The following is a 25,104-nucleotide window of genomic DNA, read 5'->3' as shown; positions in this document are numbered from 1 at the left end:
TGAACACATCTGTGGATGTTTTTAAATTCAAAATTTTTCCATTTTCGTGTTTAAATGTTGAATTCTGCTTAAGCCGGTGCTAGTGGGCGTGGACGGTAACTTGCACTTTCCAGTACCGTTCATGAAAAGGCTCAATCAATCCGAGCCTGCAACATTTTCAATTTTGCCTTTTTTGCTTTCTTTAGGGATTCTGTTTTTCTCTATTTTATGGTCACATCAGTGTTATATGTGCCTTGTGGCGGCCGTAAAAAGTCTCCCCGCACATTTAATCAAAGATGTTATATTTTCGATCCTTGAAGATCGTTCAGCACGACTTAATTGTTGTGTATACATGTTATGTGGTAATTTTAGTTTTTTCTATATGGCCTTTTTCAACTTGGGTGGTTCTAGTATTCCTACTTGAATACTGTCTAATCACCCATAGGATATGGTGTCTACTTTTTAAATTGTCTTTTGACGTCTTATCTGTGATATGCAGGCTTCATAACCTCTGATCCCCTTTCAAAATTCAATTTATTAAGTTCCGCCCATTGTTTTCTCGTTTAGGGCACACGCATTTTCTTAATTGGGGACCATACGCCGCTTTTCATGGAATGGCACTACTTTGTCACATTGAAGGTTCCACGATAACCGCCGTATGAACACATCTGCGGATGTTTCTAAATTCAAAATTTCACCATTCTCGTGTTTCAAGGTTGAATTCTGCTTAAGCCGGTGCTAGGGGGCGTGGACGGTAACTTGCACTTTCCAGTACCGTTCATGAACAGGCTCAATCAAACCGAACCTGCAACATTTTCAATTTTGCCGTGTTGGGCTTTCTTTAGGAATTCTGTTTTTCTCTATTCGATAGGTCCAGGACTTCTATACGGTGTCCAGTTATTTTCTGAATAACATGGTGAGTAACCATCACTTTCGTCAGTAAAATATCAAGTTCAAATATTGCACGTTAAACTGCTATTTAAATGTATTATAAGATACCATAAACATTGAAATAGCTGAATATACAATATTATGCTCTATCAATACACATGGGTATAATAGAATATGAGCTTGTAACAAAAGAAATTATTTAATCTATATTATCATTATCTATATTTAATCTAATATAACAAATCTATTACAAATTTTCAAAACTAAAAACATTATATGCTATAATGGAAGTGCAATCCAGTAAAGTTTTTGAGGAAGACGGCAATTCCATGAAGACAACTGGCTTGACATCTGCTGTTATCAAGATACGTCAGTGGCTCCAATGTCAAGGTCAGTGTGATAATGCTGACCTGGTAACTAAATTTATATTACATATCCATTTACTGTAAATAACATTCTACAAATAGTACTGAAATGAATCGGTATTATACGAAAGACCGGTGCTGTCGTTTCAACTTCTCGATTTCAACTTCATCAATTCACTTTTTCAACATACAGAATTTACGATTGCAACTTCAGAAATCAAATTCAAGAATTAGCGATTTTCAACATCACGATTTCAAATTCGATAAGTGAAACACACGTATTCATAAAGTTGAAATCGCTGAAATCGTGAGTTTGTAAACTCACGAAGCTGAAATCGTGAAACTCAATACATGAAGCTGACGTCCTATGTAGTATTACAATATTTATAATAACTGCACATTCGAAAACGTTGATTGTCATTAAAAACCACTACGTTTTACCCTCGAAGGAAAAAATATTGTTCATTATTATTAACAACTATATAGTTTTCGTGTCAATGATGTATAAGATAAACAGCAGGTACTATATCTAAATAACTGGATTTACTTTTAAAAAGTGAGAAATTAACATATAGTCTGGGACATAAAATATGTGTGGTCATAAAAAAACCACAAAAAAACAAACATGACAACTGTTACATTAAATATGCCCATTCTTTGTTATCTTTATTTTTAGCTGATTAGACACAGTATCAGATCTGTACAACTATATAAATTGTAAGTTACTTCATAATGCGGAATACACCGAACATTCAAATATTACCTGACATTTAGAAGTTATCTGGAAACATTTTCGGTTACAGGTTCACTATCAGGAATATTTGTTTATCTTCATGTTATTTTCATAAGGCTAGATACAGCAAAATACTTTGTACCAAAAAGTTCTGGCCCGATATCACGGTGTCAAGGGTATACGCAACCGTCGATAATTTATCATCCTGCGCGTAGCACCGTATCATTTTAGACAAAACGAACACGTAAACACAACATGCATGATCGAAAACGACCTGAAAGTCACACTTTTGAAGTAAGTGTATTCATAAAAGTGTGTCTACAGAATATTATGATCATTGAAGCTTATGTCTTTAGCAAGTTTTTATCAAAGACTTTTACGATTTCTTTGTTTTAATGAAAACAGCTAGATCTGGCAAATGAGCATTTGGAAAACTTCTAAAAGAGATAATTATGTTGTCAATCAAAATATTTATTTAATATAACTAACTGTAAGCATCAAAGATATATATACACAGACTCTTGCACACAAATTTAAGCTGTTTTATTTCTTAAAAAAGTCATAAAAGTGTGACAACTGACCGAGTTCTTGGTACCGTATCATCCGTAAATCTGCACCAACTTGTCATTTAATACCACTCCGTTTTATCAGCGTATCATACTCGCACTTTAATTTCAACCACTAAATTGGTTAGTGTTTGTTAAATTGTCTTTAATTAAATCTGTATCGCGACTGTGTTGCGTCAGACAGATTTAAATTCATAAACGCTTACTTACAAACACTTACCTGTACAAAAAGTTGTTTCTTAGCAAATCAAAATGTTTCAACATTGTTGTTATGTACCATACCATTTAAGCCTGATATGACCAATGTTAGTTTCAATATAATCAGTCCTTTTTGGTGAACATGGGGCCTGGATAAAATAAGAACATTGGGACCTGAATAATAAAAGAACACTGGGACCTGAATAATAAAAGAACATTGACAAATAAATGGTTTGATAGGTCCAGGAGTTCTATACGGTGAGTGTCCAGTTATTTTCTGAATAGCCAGGTGAGTAGAATATCAGTCAGAGTTAGTGTTCAAATATTGCCCTTAAAACTGCTACTTAAATGTATTATAAAATACCATAAACATTGGAATAGCTGAATATACAATCTTATGCTCTTCTACTATGTATGAGTGTTAATAGAATATTAGCTTGTAAAAAAAGAAATTACTTAATCTATATATAATCAACATTTAATATAATATAACAAATCTATTGTATATATTACAATATAACAAATACAAATTTTCAAAACTCAAAACATTATATGCTATAATGGAAGTACAATCCAGTAAAGTTTATGAGAAAGACGACATTCCATGAAGACATCCGGCTTGGCATCTGCTATATTTAATGATACGTCAATGGCTCCAATGTCAAGGTCAGTGTGTCAATGCTGACATGGTAACTAAATATATATAACATGTCAATTTACTGAAAATGAAACTGCTGCAAAAAGTACTGCATTTCGGCAGTATAATACGAAAGACTTCCTGAGTTCTCGGGTTCATCTTCTCAAATTCATAATTTTATCTTCATTAATTCACGATTTCGACATACAGAATTCTTAATTTCAACATAAAGAATTTACGAGATTCAAGATTTCAACTTCATGAATTCACGGTTTAAACTGGTCACAAATTCAACTCCATGAATTTACTATTTCAATTTCACGAATTCACAATTTTAGCTTTGTAATCGGGAAGTTGAAAACAAATTCATGAAGTTGATTTCGTGAATTCATGAAGTTTAAACAGTGAATTCATGAAGTTTAAACAGTGAATTCGTGAAGTTGAATTTGTGAACTCCGTAAGTTGAAGAGTTAAAATTGTGAATTCACGAAGATAAAATCGGATATTCATGCACCGGTCTTTAGATGTATTATCATTTTTATAGCTTAATAATAACTACTAAAAACTTTATATTCTGTAATTGAAAACTTAGTTTTGTACTCAAATTTATTGATTTCATGAATAGACATGACCTTTAATAACATAATCAGAAACATATTTAGTGAGCAATTAGCATCAGTCAATCTTATGTCAACAAAACATTCTTATCAGTTTAATAAAAAAAACAATACCCTCTCCCTGATTCTGATGCATTCAGCAAAAGCAAAATTTCAGACTAAAATGTTATTTACAAGCACTGTAAATCTATATAAATGCGTTACTAAGCATCAACGTCTCAGTTAAAACAACATGAAATATACAACACCCATCTAAAACTCCGATGAGTGGCTTTAATTCAATAACATGATGAATTCGTATTTTTAGCAAAAGTGCTTTTAATGTCATCATTGAATATTTATGTGTTCACAACCATATTGTTATTTTCCAAAACACTGTATTGAAAATAAGATTATTCTAACCAAAAGATTTAGTTAAGAACAATTTTTCCGGACAAATACAAAATTCTAATTCTTGTCATATAGGAGAAATCCAGTAAACGAAGACCAATAGTCCATGCTTGTGCTTGGATTTGTGCAATAAGTAAGGAACACAGTGTCCCCAACATCAAGATTAATCACGATAGACTGGGATATAGCAGCATTTCCTTTGTCTGTATCATCGTCAGTTGGATCAACTTTTATATAGATTACAGGTTGTCCATTCTTGAAAAGATAACAATTAACCCGATCAACCCCCGATGATGACGATTTCTTTACCAATGTAACAGAAAAATGGTAAACACCGGATTTGCTACATGTGTAAGTTCCTGTTGAGATACTAAAATCATTGCCATACTGGTAAATGGTACTGGAAAATGTCAGTTTCGCAATTCCATTGATGTTGCTGTAGGAATCTGGACTTTTAACAGAAAATGCAGACTTGAATGCTGTAATATAATACACATACATAATGTTAGCAACATTGACTAATCTTTAACTATATATTTAATATAATACATAGAGTATAAAGGAAAAAGGTTTAACTGATACTCTATTTAGGTAATGAAACATAACAAGATACGATATTAAAGACTATATCTAAAGGATTCTCAAAGATAGCAGAGCAGCAAAAAGATATTTGTAAACAATATATGTTGTCAGTCAAATTGAAATTCAAAAAAGACAAAAATACCATATGAAATTAAGTATCTACTTTGCCACAACATTAAGTAAAAAATTAAGAGCTATTTATTGGATAACGCTATTTAATTGATGCAAATGAGACCCTTTTTATTTAAACTGTAATCTCTAATTATCTACTTTGACAGTTTCCTATTGAGCATTGACGACTCTGTAAACTTTCTCCAATACAATCCTTTCCTTTATTATCGGGCATTGGATTCGTACATCTCCTTGTCCGTAGTCCACATGTGTCGTCACATGATGTCCAACTTGACCAATATGCCCATTTACCATCGACTTGAAATAATGAAAATGTTTGATGCAAAATTCATACTATTTACAGTTCTGAGATATATATTTGAGTTCTATCTTACGCTGAACGTTTTAAACTAATTCAATTTTCTTGAAAGTACAATACACGTATATGAAAACATTTTGGTTCCTGTCTTTTTTTCAATTTATTTCTTACAGTCAGTTAAAAAGATAAATGAAATTAAATGAAATTAATATGAATCATGTCGTAATTGAATTACAAATAATTGTAAAGATAGATCTATTTAAAGATAACATATTATCAATGAGAATTGCCTGTGCGAAATGCAAATTTACAAGTTTAAATCACTATAACAATAAATGCAAAGTTTTATTATGATAGTACTTAGCAATTGATAATCATTATTTTTTTAAACTTTACTTATTTGTTTTGAGTTTCATGTAAATAGAACAAAACAGTGGCAGACAAAGGCTCAAGATATACATTTTCCTTAAACCAAGTTACGTTAAGATTGATCCTGTCGAGCAGCAAATCCATTTCTATATTGATTTACATTCATTAAAATTTTCTCTCTCATTAAAATTTTACCAATCAGTTCTGATGTATGGTTCCGAGGGAAAGTACGGACGGACAACGCGATTTCAATATCCTTTTTCAGATTTTTATCTGCGTTGCTTAATAACTACTTTTCAATTGCCTTAATGGAAATTTTGTTTTCATTCGGTGTCACAAAAGCCTGGTTTTAATTCTATTTTGGATTTTAAAAGAACATTTTAATTTTATCATCTTTCTTTGTAATGAATAACAACACTACTTAACATATAGACTTTCAAGTTTGCTAATAAGAGGAGTAGTCAATAATATATAGTAGGTTATTAGGAAAATACACATTATGTACACTTTCAAATGTATATTTTTCCACACGTTACGTTGCATAAGTTCATGCTTGCCCTTTTATTGTCGATCGACAGTGTGTTTTATATACACGGGGGGTGGAACCCATATGAATCTCAAAATTGAGCATTGGTAAATAATGTATGTGAATTTCCGCTGCTCAATATGTGCAGTATAACTCGTTGTTTGAAGGAGAAAATAGGCCAATCATAGGGTAAGCTTTTAACATTTTAAACATATAAATTTTATATAAAATTCAAAGCTTTTTTTAAGAAAATGTTTAAAATCTTGTAAACCTACCCTGTGATTGACCTATTTTCTCCTTCACATATCGAGTTATACTGCACATATTAAGCAGCGAAAATTTACACTTATATTTTTACCGAAGCTCAATTTTGAGATTCATTTGGGGCTCTACCCTCGTGATATATTTAAATGTATATTCCGTATTTGAATTTTATGGATATTTTCACGAATGCAACATTACTAAACAGACTTTCAAAACAAAAACAGATTTGATTTATTTTGCTGAAAGTTGTTACCTCGTTTGAAACAAGATTCATGTAGAATAAAATACTAACTGTACAAAATTTGTGGGCTTTAAAAGATGCAAGCTTTAAAATTAAATATTGTATTCTACAATAAAGGAAGGTATGATGGAATGGCAAACTATGGGCATACATCAAATATTTTATTGTTGGAGACCAATTACGTTTGAAATGCTTGCAATTGATGGTTTCCTTGAACAATAAAACACAGCCCCATAAAGGTCTTTCCCAAATATATCCTGTAAGACGATATTCGGCTTCTGCATATAAGTTTGCAATGTTTGGGTCATACATGTCTTGGCAAAAGTAAATGTATGATCAATTGGTATATAACGGCATAAGAGTAGAGTTATAAGCTGTCATTACAATTTCATCTGTATTTCTTTGTCAACAAAAGTCGAATACAAGACATTATCAAAGCAAGTCACGAATATATAATTTGGCGCCGTAATAATAAGATTATCTCAATTTTATAAAGAATAGTAAAAAAGCCGTAAGACATGTATTACATAAGAATGTAATAAAAAAATTCTTAGAATATTTTACTTATATTTGTGGTAAAATTGTTCGAATGTTAAATTTGAAATTCTACTATTTATTCCTTTTTATTTTCTACATTGTACTATGCAACGACCTGGACATGCGTCTTTGGAACATTCATCAGTTTCTCTTATACATAATAAGTTGTTTTTACCCTTTGCAAATTTTGAAACACAACGAGTATGTGTAAGCAAGTGAGAAATAAGAGTACATCAGATGAATTAATTTTGATAGTTCCTCAGAAAAAAATGAGTGTATTTCTATGTCCCGTCGAAATGTTCTTTTTTTATAAAATAATTAAAGAAAAAACCTGGACAGTTGTCTTTTGAGCATTCACTGCTCTGCAAACTTTCTCCAATACAGTCATCTCCATTATTCATAGGCACTGGATTTGTACATGTTCTTAACCGTAGATGCTTTCCATTACCGCATGTTACGTCACACGATGTCCAACTTGACCATTGAGCCCAACGGCCGTCGACTGAATTTTAATAGTAATAAAAAAGTAGAGTGTTAAATAAATAAAATTAATACAACTGGAACAAAATTGAATTGAATGTGCTCCTGTATCAACATCAGTTTATAAGCTTTGTATTTTTGGTTCAGTACTATTTATAAAGTTGTTATAGGCAGAAAAAACCAACTTACCAGTAACAAGCGTTAATAAAAGTTTTCAATTTATTATTGCAACATTTTTCATGAACTTTTGTTGAGAGTAAGAGATTATAAAGAATCAAATGTAGAGCTGTACTGACTGAATATTTATCATTCACATGTAAACCGTATGTAGCCTATCAAAATAAAAGTTGCCAGTCATAATTATAAGAAAAATAGCATAGATGATCATTCGTGTGTCGTATATAATCATGGCAAATAGAGTGAGGACGGGATGGTTCGGCGCTCCCTTGTTGTTAGTTGCAACTTACAACGATTTATGTCGTTCAATTAATGAGAATTTGTCCAGTATCCAGGTAATCAATATAAGCGTCCTCATTAATTTCTAATGCAGCTTTCTTGGCTTTTTAAATAGACCCACATACGTTGCTTTTCTAAGTAAGACAGTGTATATTGTACAGTATATGTACAGCAGAAAAATGTAGAAATTGTGACACCCATTTTTGTCTTTCATGACTATCAGATGCATGCCCTTGAATTACTTTCACTCGTCATTGAACTCTTTCTATGTATAAGAAATGTTTGCATTCTTTAAAATAACCTAGTCTATTCTGTGTCATCATAAACACTTATAACCCGACACTTACATTTTTTAGTATAAACAGGTTATTCATGGACGGACTTTGTTCAAATTGGAATTATAAAAAAACAATCAACATATCAGATTTGCTTCTTAGAATCATATTTACAATTCATCGATAAGGAAATAGAAAAAATAACAAAACAAAGGCTACTTTAAAATGAGAAATCACAGAGTGACTGTAAAAATCCTAACAAAATGAAAAGTCTTAGAATCCCACTAAAACTGTCTGTTAACCAATTCTAACACTTTGTATGTCCTCCCAATTGACTATAACAACGTAAACACCTCTGCCTCATAGTTCTCTATGCCTAAACAAGGGCTTGCTCGAGTTCCAGCCAATTGCGAGGGGCTTCTGGTCGCTTTTTCACAAGCCTGTTCAATTCAGCCGACAAGTGTGATGTTTAGATCTGGTGACTTGGGATGCAGGAGCTGCTGGAACTCGAGGAAGCCCTTATTCAGTAATGGAGAAATATTCTCCCCAATTTTTCATGAGAAACTACGTCATTAACATGATACAGGTGTTTACACGTTGTTATAGCCATTGGAGGACACGCAAAGTATTAGAGCTGGTTAACATACATGTTAAGTGGGATTCAGATACTTTTTATTTTGTTAAGATATTTACAGACATTTTGTGATTTTTCATTTTGCAGTAGCATATTTGTTTTGTTATGTCTCTATTTTCTTGCCAATGTATTGTAAATTAAATTTTAAGTTATAAGTATGATATGTTGAATTGTTTTATGGTCCAAAGTTGGACACAATCCGTCAACAAATAATCAATTTATACCGAAAAATGTAAGTGTCGGGTTATAAGTGCCTCTGAGTGTACTCATTTGCATAAGTCACAACATATGTATTTGAAAAATATCTGCCTTATACGTTACCGTTATATCATTCACTAAACGTATTTCAAATATGAGACATTATATTAGCAAGAAAACAATTTTAACGCCGTAATTGCATGGTTATTTAGACATGATGATATTGAAATAGTTTTTATTGTTCGGCAAAGCTGTAGAGATCACATTGCAACTTTACTTTTCAGCTTTACCGGTGAAGAAAGACTTTAGGCCCCCGTATATTATTTCAGGCACGATCGAGCACCTAAGTAGAACCACCAATGTTCTGTTAGCTTATCAGATAGTTTCCTCACAAGAAAAATCAAAAGTCTCCGAAGAAATTCGAACCTTTAGCGATGATATTAAGTATTTTAAAGTCAACAAACTTCCACACTTAGCCAAAAATTTATTTAGCATTTCAAATTAAAAATTTTTTTTTGCACATATTTGTGTAAAAAATAAGTAAAGATTTATTTCTACGGTTGAACAAGTATTTTTCATTTTCTTATCATTATATCTATATTGGATCATATACCATATATCATATGCTTGCGAAAATTTTGGAAATCATCATCACAAGAATGTAATTGATACAAATAAAGTTGTCTTTAACTTCTAAATATTTAGAAACAAAACGTCGTTTTTGAATGTGCAAGTGTGGATAAACAATTTATCAGTAGGATTATTTTTTTATTTTTCTTCAGAAATAATGACATTAAAAGTTGAAGTAATTATCTATCTATGTTTTTAGTAACTTTGCTTTTCTGTATAAACCAAATTTAAAGAATAAAACCTGGACAGTTGTCTTTTGAGCAGTCACTGCTCTGCAAATTTTCTCCAAAACAGTCATTTCCATTATCCATCGGCACTGGATTTGTACATGTTCTTAACCGTAGTTGTTTTCCATTACCACATGTTACGTCACAGGTGGTCCAGCTTGACCATTGAGCCCAACGACCGTCGACTGGATTTTAATAATAATGTAAAGGAGGTGTGTTAAGATATAAATAAATAAGAATTTATACAGCTCGTACCAAAATCAAAGTGATTGTATTTCCATATGATCATCAATTTTCAAGCTTTGTTTGATCTGTTTCTGTTCAATTTATAAAGTTATTGTAGGTAAAAAAACCTTACAATTACCAGGCGATAATAGAAGTTGTCAATTCTACTTCATTATTGCAACCTTTTTCATATACTTTTGTTGAAAGCGATCATAAGGAATGAATAGTATATCTGAACTGACTGAATGTTCATCATTGAAATGTTAACATCAAAATAAAAATTGCCAGTCATAATGCAATATTCTAACACGACCCGCAGTTTCCCCTATTAATTATAGAAGGACTGATATGCAATAAAATCACTATTGATATTCTATACTTAGACATGCGACGTAAACATTTGAGTTCTGACGTAACCATTAAAAATACGACGCGCTGAAAATAAGTACGGATTTTAGCTTGATATCAGGAACGGCAGCATTTATTTGTTGATATCGTTTGAGAATCGAAATAATATTTCCAATTCAGTGATTTATTGTTTGATAAAACTCTTTGTCGTTCGGATGCGCATCATTTTATCATACTGACTTCGCCCTCCTGATACAAATCCTCGTATCGACACTCCAAACAGAGTATTTTGTTTAGCGATATACATTTCTTAAATAATGGCATAGATGAACATTTGTGTATCATATACATGTATAAATCATGACAATTCAAATGGAGCGAGGAACAGGTAGGAATGGTGCAGCACTTCCGAATTTTTAACTCGTTATATCAAAACAAGGCATTTTGATTTGGTGCAATAGAAAAAGCGTAGATTGAGGTAAACATTGCATTTAACTGTTAAAACTAAATTTGTTAATATATGTGTGAAATTACATAATGAATTATTTTTTAATTTGTTCAATTACTAAGAATGCGTCCAGTAACCAGGTTATCAATATAAGCACCCTCATTATCTTCTTATGGAAGCTTATTCGGCTTTAAAAATAGACCACATACGTCAGAAAAATGTAAAAAAAAATGTGACATCCATTCCCGTGTCTTCAATTACTTTCACTCGTCATTGAACTCTTTCTATGTATAAGAAATGCTTGCAATCTTAAAAATAACCTAGTCTATCCTGTGTCATCATATAATCATTTGCATTAGTCACAACATATGTATTTGAAAAACTATCTGCCTTATACGTAACGTCATATCATTCACCAAACGTATTTCAAATACAAGGCAAGAAAAGAATTTCAACACCGTAATTGCATGGTGATATTGACATAGTTTTTATTGTTTGGCAAAGTTGTGTAGATCACATTGCGACTTAACGTTACAGCTTTACTGTTGGAGGAAGATCGAGCACCTGAGTTGAACCAACGATGTTCTGTTAGCTTATCGAATAGCTTCCTCACATAAAAGAATCAAAAGTCCCTGAACGGATTCGAACCTAAAGCGGTGAGGGCAAATATTTAAAAGTCAACGAACATTACCACTCAGCCAAACAATGTGTTTTGCATTTAAAATTAAAATAGATTTTTTTACACATATTTATGTGAAAAATAAGAAATCTTTTTTTAAAACGGTTGAACTTTGAACAGCATTTTTATTTTGTTTATGATTATATCTATATAGAATAATATTACAACCTGGGCAGCTGTCTCTTGAGCATTCAGCAGTTTGTGTATTCTCTCCTGTACAACTGAGTCCACTATTCGCTGGAACTGGATTTGTACATGTTCTAGAACGTTGATGAGTTCCTTTTCCACACATGACGTCACATGAAGTCCAATTTGACCAATGTGCCCATTGACCATTGACTGAAAGATATCTTTGATTGTATTAAAAGTTTATTTTGTATTTGAATAATATGATATGTGTTATAAATTTTTATCTAGAACTTTTACAATAGATATTTTAACTCCTTGCTTCAAAGGTTTTACCCAAATAGAACCACTAAATATGGATATGGATTGACTCAACAAACTGAAGGAGAACAATTTTGTTAAAAAGAAGACATGAGTTAATCATACAACTGCCTATATTCTGGTAGATGCTACTTGGCTTGACTTTTGAGTTGAAACGTTCGATTCATAAACGACTTTGCAAAAGCTATTATATACAATAATGATTAATGTACAATTGTAATTGTTCATTATCGAAATGGCTTGCGTATATTTCGAAAATCATCATGACAAGCATGTGTTTGATACTAACATAGTTGTCTTTAACCTCTAAATATTTAGGAACAAAACATTTTTGTATGTGTACGTGTGGGTTAACAATTTATCAGTAGGATTATTTTTTTTATTTTCTTTTTAAAAGTTTATTAAATTATCTATCTATGTCTCGTGGTCACATTAATTTTCTGTATTAAACAAATTTTAAGTCAAAACCTGGACAGTTGTCTTTTGAGCATTCACTGCTCTGCAAACTTTCTCCAATACAGTCACTCCCCTTATTCGCAGGCACTGGATTTGTACATGTTCTTAACCGTAGATGTTTTCCATTACCACATGTTACGTCGCACGTGGTCCAGCTTGACCATTGAGCCCAATGACCGTCGACTGGAATTTAATAATAATGGCTAGGTATGAATTAAGATATGAAATAAAAATAAATACAATTCGGAACAAAATTAAAATGATTTTATTCCCATATGATAATCAATATAATAGCTTTGTATATTTGTTCCCGTTTTTTTTATAAAGATGTTATAGGTTTTCAATTAAACTAAGTCTGCAATTTTCATATAATTTTGTTGTAATTAATGCTTCCGAGGGTTTACTACTTTGTTTCCAGATCTTTTACAATTACCAGGCGTTAATAGAAGTTTTCAATTCACTTCATTATTGCAATATTTTTCATAAACTTTTGTTGAAAGAGATCATAAAGAATGAATAGTATAGCTGAATTGACTGTGTGTTTATCAATGAAATGTGCACCATATGTATCCTATAAATATAAAAGTTGCCAGTCATATGATTATGCAATATTCTCACACTTCCGAAAGTGAGTGTTATTATGCAATAAAATCACTGTTGATATTCTATATTTAGACATGTGACGTAACCATTTGACATATGACGTAACCATTAAAAATGCGACCCGCTGAAAATAAGTTAATCAGGCGTAATTGTAATATCAGAAACTGCAGCATTTATTTGTTGATATCGTTTGAGAATTGAACTTATACATGTGTATATCTTATCGCGTGATAAAATAACATTTTGTCGTTCGGATGCGCATCATTATATCACTCTTGCTACGCCCTCGTGATATAATTCCTCGCATGGAAACTCCAAACAGTGTATTTAATTTAGCGATAAATCACTGTTTTGGATATATTAGTTATTAAATAATGGCAAAGAAGAACATTTGTGTATTGTATATAAATCATGGCAATTCATTTCGTAAGGATAGTGCAGCGCTTCAGAATTTTATCTCGTTAAACTATCACAACACCGCAATTTATTTGGCACAGTTAATGCAAGGTTATAAAAAAATGTAATTTAAACGTAGATTAAAGTTTGCATTGCATTAAACTATTTAAAATAAACTTAATAATATTAGTGTGAAATTACATGATGAATTGTTTTTTTAGTGGCTGCATGCCTGCAGATGGGCCAACATATTTCGAGATAATCAACTTTGAGAAAAAATAAACTTAGAATTAAGAATAGTAAATAATAATATTCACAATTAAATACATAATTTACATGTTATATCCAATTAATGACTAATGTTGCAGTATTTATTACAATATTTTACTTGGGGCTTTTTTGGTAATTTTTCGTAGATTTTAAGTACGATTGGCAATGTGTTAATTACTTTCTTTGTTCGTTTCACAATATTCAACTTTTTAAAACATTACAAGTCATGAAAAAAGCATGAATCTTGATGGCATGCTACTTTGAGAATTCATTTCAATTTGTGTTATTTATTATGTCAGAAAAGCATATTATTGTTTAAAGAAATGACCTGGACAGCTGACTTTCGAGCATTCAGCAGTTTGTAAATTCTCCCCCGTACAAGCGAGTCCGTTGTTCGCTGGAACTGGATTGGTACAGGTTCTAGAACGAAGATGAGATCCTTGTCCACACGTGACATCACAAGAGGTCCAGCTTGACCAATGTGCCCATTGACCATCGACTAAAATAGTATATGCTTAAATAGAATGTGTTCTTTCTGCATTTCAATCTCAAAATTTTTTCATGTTATTTAGAATATTTTGCGAGACAGAAAGTGTCTGAGATAGGGGGAGAGAGACAGAGATAGAGACTAACGCAAGTCTTATCTAGAATGTAAAAGTTATTAACAATATAAACGAATGAAACATTGAATGTATAAAATTATAATAAGCAAACACCTGGGCAGATTTATAGAGGCTCATAGGGAAGACTGGGCATGCCTAACTATGTTGCCTCTTTAAATAAAGTCTTTATTATTATCATTATTATTATTATTATAATGTAGAACTAGATAAGCTAACGTTGTTTGAAAAATTCCTTCAATGAAAGGTTATGTATGAACGTTTAGTTGTCTTAAAACGTTATTTAGATTTTGAATTCAAACGAATCTATTTGAATAAAAGTTTAAAACAGAAAAGCAGGATAATTATTTTATACGTTTCAATTTGAAAACTAAACCTACAACAAACTTATGTCGTCTTTTACATATATAAAATTATAAGAAGCAAACACCTGGGCAGATGCTTTTAGAGCAGTCACTAATCTGCAAACTCTCTCCAGTACAATCAACTCCCTTATCCATAAGCACTGCATTTGTACATGTTCTTGTACGACGATGAGTTCCATTACCACACGTTACGTCACACGAGGTCCATATTGACCATTCAGCCCATTGACCGTCGACTGGAAAATGATAATAATCATTTATACAAAATCATAGTAAGTATGAATTGTTGTTTGCTTGACAAACAATCTTTCAATATTTGTAATAGTACTATTTAATTAGACTCTTTATTTACACAAGAAAACTGAACACACACGTCAACGTTCTTAGAGTACTAAATTTATATTCATTATTTGTACATTCCTATTAACTGTGGTTGAAATTAAAAGAGGTCATCCAGAATCAAAAGAATAACTTTACTGACAGAATATTTATTATGAAAAAGTATACTGAATATATTGTATCAAAATGAAACTTGCAATAGAAAGAAATCACTAAGGTGAGCATTATTGTGTATATACGAGGGTTGTCACTAGATGTTGTGTAAACAAATCTTGTTTCTCAATCAGTTATAAAATGGAATAAGGCAGCTAATCAAAAATCAATACACCTTTTATGCGTGTCTATGCGAAATAAATACTAAATATCTACATACGGAAGTTTAAGTATCCTATCTATACATAACCGGCGCACGAATATTATGGTTATTTGAATAGGGGGTAGTAGTTCGGCGCATCCGTGCTTAATCTCTCAACGATTGATATCGTCCAATTTCTGATAATTCAACCAGATACCCCTAAATTCTCAATATAAGCGCCCCCATTAATTTCAAATTACGTTGTTAATTTTACATACATCTCTTTATCTATTTTACATTGTCAAGTATACATTAAGTCGGGAACATGTCCCAAAAAGTGACAACCATGTCAATCGTCTTTGATTGGAAAGCTGTTGGCCTATTTTAAGTTGTTTCCACCCGTCATGAAAATCTTTTGATGTCAATGAAATGCTTCGATTTTTTTTATCATTTAATCGTTTCAATCAGAAATGCGATATTTTTGACCTTTCAAAATTCATTTTTAATTGTTCCACTCATTGTTTTCTCGTTAAGAACACACGCATTCTTAAACATTGGGTCAATATGCCGTTTCATATGGAATGGAACGAAAGTGGCACACCTAAAGTTCTATAATTACTACGATATTAACACATCTGCGGGTGTTTCTTAATTCTGAATTTCACAATAGCCATGAAAAATGTTAAACACTGCTGAAAGCTGCATTTTATAGTTTTCCTTAATTCAGAAATAGCTACATTTCGCAAATAAATTGGGTTTTCCATAAGCAGGCTCTATCAAACCGAGTCTGCAAATTTCCCATTTGTCGTTTTGGAAGATCTTTAGGGATTCTGTATTTCTCTATTTTATATCGACTAAGATGATAAAAATGAGCTTCATAAGTGCGAATGTCTGCGACCACATTTTGGCGATATCGAAAGTACACAATCTGATTGCATGAGAAACTCCGTATTTGGTTCATCAGAGCGTCAACAAACATTCCTTTAAGAAGCAGTCAACATTTAATGTTTGGCAATATTAACCTGAAAAATCGGAATATGTAATAACTTTTTTTCTGATATTATCGGATTCCGAAGTAAGCTATATGGATTTTAACATAATTATAACAAAACGGAAAATGTACAACATGTGATTTTTTATGTTTTCGAATATGTTTTTTGTTTCATATTTTGGAAAACTTGACAACTTCTCATATTGAAATTTATGAAATTAAAAAATTATGTATTTGTCAAAATAATGAAATTGAAAAAGAATGCTAGAAATTAAATACACAATCGAACATGCAACTACGTGGCCACATTCCGTCATTCTTTCCACTTTACCATCGAGCAGTATTTATTGATTTAAGTATCGAGATCTATAGTATCATTAAGATCGTAAGCGTAAATCATAATGAATTACAGAAACTAACAAAAATTCTCCCGAAATATAAATCTAAGTTCAATATTGCCATAAAATCACAATATATTTCCGCATTATTAACGGTTACTTTCATACAAATTGTATCTTCTTTTATTAGATGACCGACATGTCAAATGTCACCGAAAAGCTATTACGGTTAAAAAAATGTTTGAACAACCGGATTAGATGGAAAAACCCTACACTATTGATTTTCTAAAAGTCTAGCATTCACGAGTTAATCATAGTCTTTATTTGTATGTTATCATTATCTTGGTTATCATATTTTATATACGAATTTTATTGTTATTGTTTTTTTTTTCTTTTAAATATAATAGTTTCTGAACAATATTGAAATATATTGTTTTACTGATTTCGCATCAAAGTTTTATTTATACAATACCTCATTTACATCTAGTAAATGTATATTCTTCATTAATTCTTATGTTGTCCAAAATAAATAATCTTACACTTGAATCCAAACTCATCAAAGGCGATATTTGTGTTCTTATATAATTGAATAATACAAATACCTTGACAGCTTCCTTTTGAGCATTCAGCACTTTGTAAATTCTCTCCAGTACAATCGAGTCCATTATTAGTCGGAACTGGATTTGTGCATGTCCTCGATCGTAGATGAGTTCCATGTCCACAAGTGACGTCACAAGAAGTCCAGGTTGACCAGGGAGTCCATTGACCATCGACTAAGTATGATTTAGAATGTGTTTGTTTTGTGAATTGTGTTATGAAAAAAAAACTTGTTATTTTGATATTTACTAGAGACTTAATTGCTCTAAAGTTTGTTTTTTCACCCAAAATAAAGAAGCAACTTTTATTTAAAGTAAAACAATAAATAATATATTAAACAGATCTATGAGCTTTCATAGATACATGATTTATTTTGTAATACTAGTAATGTGTACAATGTTTAAAAGTATGTTCTGATGACAAATATAGATAAACATTAACGGGAAACCGCAAAGCAACTGGAACTATACTATACAATTTTGTATGTGTCATGGTTAAATTTCAGTACAGCAACTTAGCATTATTTTAAAAATTCTCAAGTAAAGTGAATTTAAAACGATATGCTTATTCTTCTCTGCCTCTAAAACTTTATTTATGTTTTATATTATATAATTTTAAGTAAACGCCTGGACAGTTGTCTTTTGAGCATTCACTGCTCTGCAAACTTTCTCCAATACAGTTACTTCCCTTATTCGCAGGCATTGGATTTGTACATGTTCTTGTTCGTAGTTGTGTTCCATTACCACACGTTACGTCACACGAGGTCCAGCTTGACCATTGTGCCCAACGACCGTCGGCTGGATTTTTATAATTATTAAAATGTATTCAATGTATTCAGCTATTTAAAAAAAATTATGTAAGCATGACTTATAAATTATTGGAATTATTTTTGAACTTAATCATCTTAAATGTTCAAGCTTATAATATTTGTGACAGTATAAATATAAAATACACTAAAAAGTACCTGGTTCCTTCGGAACGAACAGTACAATGACCAACGTGATAAGAGTGATGTAAAGAACGCTTATCAACACTATCAATACGTAAATCACATATTTCAGTCGCTTCACAGTGTCGTCATCTCCACTTTCAACTTTTCTTTTATCATAGTCACCATATTTTAATGTCTCATAAGGTTCCTCTTCTATTTTCTGTGGTTCGGTAGTACAACTTTCGGTCGAAATCTTTAAGTTCTCATATACAATCTCATCATTTGATCTACTTGTGTCCATTTCAATATCACTCAATTCCATTTTATATTTTTTATTTAAAATGATGAATTCAAGTTATAATATATTTGATCTAAAATTATCATTAGCAGGTGGAACGATATAACATTATTTTTTAATCATTATATCTTATACAAAGCCATTGTGGTACAAGCCTTAACACAACCCCCGAGTTTAAACATTTTAGATTTTGAGAATGATTTAATAACAAATTATTTTTCAAACTTCCTTTTGCCAGACAACAACTCGTTTGCAACGATTTGTTATATACGGAAACGTATAAAGGCCATTACATTTGCATTAATAATCAATAATTTCATTATCAGTTTATGTAACCAATAGTAAAAATATCAGAGACTAGAAATTAGACAGCAGTGAGTACGGAAATAGTCACTTAGTCGACGAAAGAAGGAAAAAACACGTCAAGCTCTACAATCTAAAGGATAAAATAAGTCTTGCACAAATTATTTAATAATTTGCACTGATTAAATTTGTACTATACCATTTAAAATTGTTACTTCTCGGCACTTTCCGTCAAACTTCGAGTTAGAACATTAGACACCTAAGCAACATTAGATATTTTGGCTAAGAAAGATGAATGTACTAAAGACAAGAGGGGCGTGATGGTCCTTTATTGCTCACATGAGACACATTGCTAAAATGTTAAAGCCAGTGATAAGGTGACATTGGGTTTGCCATTATTTTCCCCAATAATTGTAAACTAAATGATAATAAGGTGATGCTACATGACAAATACCCAAGCTCTTGGCATTGTAGTTTTTGGAGATATCATTCAAATTTAGTTTTTTAACATTGTTTACATGAAAAGGCATTAGAATTGTTGTCTATTTGTACGATTTCTGCAAAAGGCCGGAATTGTTGAAGAATCCCAAATATTTAATTTAATTTTTGATTGATTTGTATTAGATGGCTTTGCCGTAAACACAATATATAAAACATATGAGTAACACGATCCATTATGTTTATTCATATAAACTTAAATTTCATGTTCGATTAAGCATTTAAGATAGTTGTTTAACTAGTAAAAAGAACGGAAAATGCAAATTGCAAAAATTATAGTTGAAATTACATTTTTCACTTAGTTTAAACATATTTATTGCATATGCTATATGATCAGACTAGATCTACAACATAAAATATATTAAAACAACCATACTATCATAAATACGAATTTGACGAAAGCATTAGGTGCTTATTTAAGTCAATCTCCATAATTGATTAATTACAAAAAATAATACATGCCTGGTTGATGTACATGTAAATAGTATACAATCATATTGCAAAGTGTGTACAACAACCGTCTTTATTGATTGTATGCCAAAAAGTATGCCAAAATACCTTGAAAAATGAAGCACAAATCAATGTTTTGTGGTAAGGAACTCATACTATAAGTTATTTATGAATATTTTAGTATATATTAACAGACAACAACTTAAAGACAGAAAGAGACGAAGAGAAAATTAGATCAGATCTGATTGAAAAAAGAGAAGCATCCCCGACATGAGAATATAGAGAGAGACATTTTGAGTGATTCGTCGCACTTTTGCTTAAGAAGGCATATACGAAAGTTACTATAAAAGTGACATTCGGGAAGATAAGCATAATTGTTTCCAAGTTCTCCATAATGATAAAGGGGTGGCAATTGGACTAGATTACGAATGAAAAGGTGATGATTTAGTTTTCTGCAATTCATGCGAAGCCTAGCATAATAGACATGTGCTATTAGCAAATGTACTATCACGGATTGGTATAACTTTACTTACAAAAGCTTTCAAATGTCGATTGACATCAATCCAAAAAAACATTTCTAGAGACGGGCACTGACAATAATACATAAATCATACATCAATTGTTATATCAGTGGTAAAATCTTCAACCTCACAATAATAACGACAGCTTAACTTTTCAATTACACCTTAACAGCCAGTTTTCAAAGCTCTGATCCTTTAAAGAGTGTACATATTGAAGTAAACATAACCTTGGTTAGCAACATACTGTGTTTCATATATTTATCTATTCAAACCTATTATTATTAAATTTCAATTCAGTTGACCAGTTTTTTTATTATATTCTATTATAAAGAGTCATTATAAATTAGCACCATATAACATATTGTTATATAAATCTATCTCGAGGCAGATTAGGCATATTTAACTAATATTTGATACTTCACTTACAAACATAAATGTTTAAAAGATTCAATAGTATATTTACATTAATTACATTCAATATACAAGATATTTAAGCAAATATTTGTACTTTTTATGTCCCTCTACATTGCGGTTGCTTAAAATCCTAAAGCTCAGATTTATAAACATTTCTTATTTATATTGCGTTTTGTATTCTCCTGATATTACAAAGCATTAATATCAATTGGCATGGTTGATGTGACCACAATGCGCTTCCATAGAAAATATATATCGATCGATTATTAATTGAATAACCACCGACACATCTTGCATATTCATCGTCAAAGTCAATCAAGCGGTACGTATATTGGTTTGAGTTAATAATAAACTTACAGGTCTGTTAAAATTTTATTTATAAAATTTCAAAAAGTTATACTTTATTCAAGTATTCACAGAAATTAATGTCTCAATCATAAGTTTATACAATTCATTGTTCCTATACATGTAATATATCACTTTCTTATTCAAGAAGGAAACTTAATTTATATAAAGGTTTAAGTAAATGCATAGAATATCTTTATTCTTACTCATAATTATCTTTCTGTATGAATTCATCAAATTCCTTTTGTTATACATATATAAAGGATACTGAACGAGTGCAGATTAAATACCAAAGTTATTTAAGTTATAATAAAACCGACAAATATATCCTTCCGTAATTATAATTGTATACGGTTTGAATTGACAAATAAGTTTATATTCCTGAACGTACTTAGCAATTGCAACACTCTAAAAATGACATGTCGCAGTGACTTGTTTCATTGCTGTTTTGTCAACCCAGTACTTGCAATTTCATTTTTGGTAAACGATTTGAAAATGCAGTAACATTACCTTTGGTATAATTGTTTTCGTAAATATATTTTAAAGTTTATTAACTTCTGTAGCTGTTGTATTTAGTTTACAAATAACAATTGTTCGAATTTCGAAAAAGAATACTTCCAAATTTAACTGTATGATTTAAACATATTTATAATCTACAACAGCAAATGAACACATGCACGAAAAACATTGCTTAACAAAAAAATACTTTTAACAGCATCATTATATGTTTCTCTGAAACATTTAATTTTGTTTACGTACAACATTCAAGTGTGTGAAATAATATAAACATAATTTACTAAATTCTATTGAACGAGTTGAAATAAAATCATAATTTTCGAGCCTCCGGGGAGCATTATATTGTATAAATCGACGATTTCAATGAATTAAACATTGAATCGGCACATATATTATATTCTATCTATCACATACACATAAATGAATGGTTTGCAGTTAAGAGTATTTTTTCATTGACGCACCTTTCAATGGAACGCTAACATTAGCGCGCTTTAAATCAAAAATTATATACTTTTCAACGGCTTAATAGTATTAAATGTATTAAATATATTTAAAAGGGCTCACATTTCAATTATAATTGGACACAGTTGTTGTTGATGACTTCGACAAGACAACTTTAAATAAAAATGAAAGATCAAATTACATATAAAATCATTGAAAATGACTTCAAATAAATCAGTTGTTGGCAATATAATGTATTTTATCGGTTCAGATATCTATTTCAGTAAATAGAGTTATTTGTTATATAATGCGTTAACCACATAATAAACGCGACATTCAGTTTAAACAAAAAACGTGCCGCGTAAACCTGCATCAATAGAAAAATGAGGTATTTTATGATCTATTACAAACATTATTGCATGCCCAAATCAAATGGTAGCAATGTCTTTAAAAAATTTAATACTACATGTATTCGGTATTGTCAGATAACTTAATATATTAAGTATATGTTCGCGTGTTACGGGTAAAATATTGAAAGTCTCCTTGACATTTTTATGTTTTGTATATATAGCAAATTATAAGTTCACTTATTCGCCTGCGCTTGATACCGGCTAAAACAAATTACCGAAGGGTTACCTGTTCATAAAATTCCATCATGGCAATCAAAATAAAAGTGAAGTAAATGTTCCATGAAACTACTGATCTGCATTTTGCATTGCTGACCGGTTTCGATGTCATTCCAAGAACATACAGCAGCCGGTTTCAGATCAATACGACAGCGAGAGCAGTCAATTTTCAGTCATATTATGCGTTTTCAGAGAGCGGAGTTGAAGAACAACATTCATTACCTAATACGCTTGGGCTTCCGTGACCGTGCGGTTGAGGTCGCCGTCTTCAAATAACTTTCTCATCGCCGTCGTGGACTCGAATTCTGTCAGGGAAGTTGGATTCTTCCATTTGAGGAAGTTGGATTATGCAACAACTTTATTTAACATTTAAAACAGTTGTAAATGTTTATGACTGACAATACTTTCCAAAGATTATTGTTCAATTTGATGTAGTTTTAGACCAAGAACAATATTTCAGTTTATTCGCTCACTCCGTTTTATCCAGAATGATTATTTCAATTGTGAAAATTTACACAACACTAAAAAGCGTTTCAACATTATTTACTCAAATCGGGATAAGAAGAGAACAATTATACGATTTTTAATTTGTTTTCTCTGTTTTCCCATGTGATCAATTTAAGAAATTCAAATTTTATGTTTTAAGGATTTTAGACCTCAGTCGAGTTCCTTTATGGATAGGAAGAAAATAAGTTTTCTAAAATAATTTCAGTACTTTCTGAGGTTACAGGAGATGCGGAAAGACGGACTGACGGACAGATAGACGGATGGATAGTTAATAAATTGCGCCTCCGGTTAAACCTGTTTTAATCATCTTTAATAAACAATATACTGATATATATACAAATGTTTTATATTATAAAATACATACAATAAAATGACTCCGCGTTTATCTCAATTATACATTAATAAAGTATAAAAATAATGTCAGAACTGTATGTCCTTGCATTTCAAACATTGGTTACAACAAGGTTATGCCGTGACATTAATGAAATACTTAAGAAAAAAAAACATTCCAATATTAAAGTAAATCGTATATAATTAACACTTTCTGTTTGGTACTTCGACACTCCTTTTATCAAACATGAAAACAGATAAAATTGAAAAATATAAAGATGACCTAACGAGTTAACATTAAAAATCCGCAGATCCGTCTTTTATTTTTTCAAACGGATATAACGGTGTTAGATAAGAACTTGTAAATATATGATCGTAAAATATACTAGGTACACTTTTTCACCAAAGATGTAAAGAAACATAGTAACTATTATATAGAACATACATCTTTGAAACATGCTCCTATATCGTAATAAAAAAGCTCTATATATGCAAATTTGAGCCAGTTTCAATGCGTAGTTCATTTTGTGACTGTTGAATTCTAATCTGAAACCATCAGTTTTATGATGGTGGATTTGCAGTGGCTATGCTTTCATGACCGTTCTGCTAGGCGCTGTGTTGTGCCGTAATTGGACTAGCATATCGATTTGGTAGTGTGTGTGTATTTACTCTATCATTTCTATATTTATACTACTCAAATTTGCTTAGGATCACCTTTTCTACAGTGCGTTACTTTTGTGTATTTGTAATAAATGCAAAAATTGATTAAAAGGAGTGTACTGGACGAAAATCAACATTTCGGAGATCACATAGTGGAATAAAAATAATTTTGCAAATCGAAAAATGATTCGCATAGCGTGTTTAATACCAAGTATGGTGTCCGCGGGCATTAATTACAGCCTGGCATGGCCGCCGCATGCTGCTGATGAACCTGCGGACCTTGTGATGAGGAATTTGAGCCAATTCCTCTATGATTGCATGGCTTAGCTCCTGAACTGTTGTTAGTTGGCCATAGCGTCTAGAAATGGCTTTCGGCAGTGTATCCCAAGCATGCTCAATTGGATTTAAATCCGGAGAATCGCTGGCCAATTCATGCGGACTAAAGTTGCCACCTCAAGATATCGGTTTGTGATGTGGGATCTGTGTGTTCGGGCGTTGTCATCCATAAGAATGAAATCAGGGCCGACTGCGCAAGCTTACGTGCGTACAGAGACGTCTAAGATTTCATTGCCGTACCTCACTTCCGTCAGTGTACCGTTTTCAATGATGTGTAGGTCCGTTT

General features: G+C 31.4%; 2 protein-coding genes across 2 annotated transcripts in view; both read right to left on the bottom strand.

Annotated features, from left to right (window-relative positions):
• LOC132722455 (coadhesin-like) overlaps positions 1–19,077 on the bottom strand; it is a 34,685-nt gene extending 15,608 nt beyond the window's left edge. The window contains exons 1-9 of the mRNA XM_060706963.1: positions 18,607–19,077; positions 18,269–18,439; positions 17,648–17,818; positions 15,148–15,318; positions 14,426–14,596; positions 12,841–13,011; positions 12,094–12,264; positions 10,240–10,410; positions 7,657–7,827 (exon numbers count right to left, since the gene is read on the bottom strand). Coding sequence (XP_060562946.1) covers positions 7,657–7,827; positions 10,240–10,410; positions 12,094–12,264; positions 12,841–13,011; positions 14,426–14,596; positions 15,148–15,318; positions 17,648–17,818; positions 18,269–18,439; positions 18,607–18,895 — 1,657 coding nt within the window. The 5' untranslated portion in view covers positions 18,896–19,077. The remainder of the gene's footprint in view (positions 1–7,656; positions 7,828–10,239; positions 10,411–12,093; positions 12,265–12,840; positions 13,012–14,425; positions 14,597–15,147; positions 15,319–17,647; positions 17,819–18,268; positions 18,440–18,606) is intronic.
• On the bottom strand, positions 3,245–6,408 carry LOC132722459 (complement C1q-like protein 4). The gene is made up of 2 exons (XM_060706965.1): positions 5,229–6,408; positions 3,245–4,855 (listed from the first exon to the last, which is right to left on the bottom strand). Exons 1-2 carry the CDS (start codon positions 5,302–5,304, stop codon positions 4,434–4,436), a joined length of 498 nt encoding a protein of 165 aa, XP_060562948.1. The 5' UTR covers positions 5,305–6,408; the 3' UTR covers positions 3,245–4,433.
• Positions 19,078–25,104: the final 6,027 nt, after the last annotated feature.

This window comes from Ruditapes philippinarum, unplaced genomic scaffold (assembly GCF_026571515.1).
Source record: "Ruditapes philippinarum isolate M1 unplaced genomic scaffold, ASM2657151v2 ctg1716_1_1_1_1, whole genome shotgun sequence".
Taxonomy (NCBI): Eukaryota; Metazoa; Mollusca; class Bivalvia; order Venerida; family Veneridae; genus Ruditapes; species Ruditapes philippinarum.
The sequence above is the reverse complement of the archived record's forward strand: the minus strand, read 5'-3'. Positions and strand labels throughout refer to the sequence as shown.

Excerpts from the sequence above, each read along its gene's own strand:
- LOC132722459 (XM_060706965.1), bottom strand. The coding sequence starts at position 5,304 with ATGCCCGATAATAAAGGAAAGGATTGTATTGGAGAAAGTTTACAGAGT. Across the intron at positions 4,856-5,228 it reads CTCAATAGGAAACTGTCAAA|CATTCAAGTCTGCATTTTCT; the intron begins GTAGATAATTAG and ends ATTATATTACAG.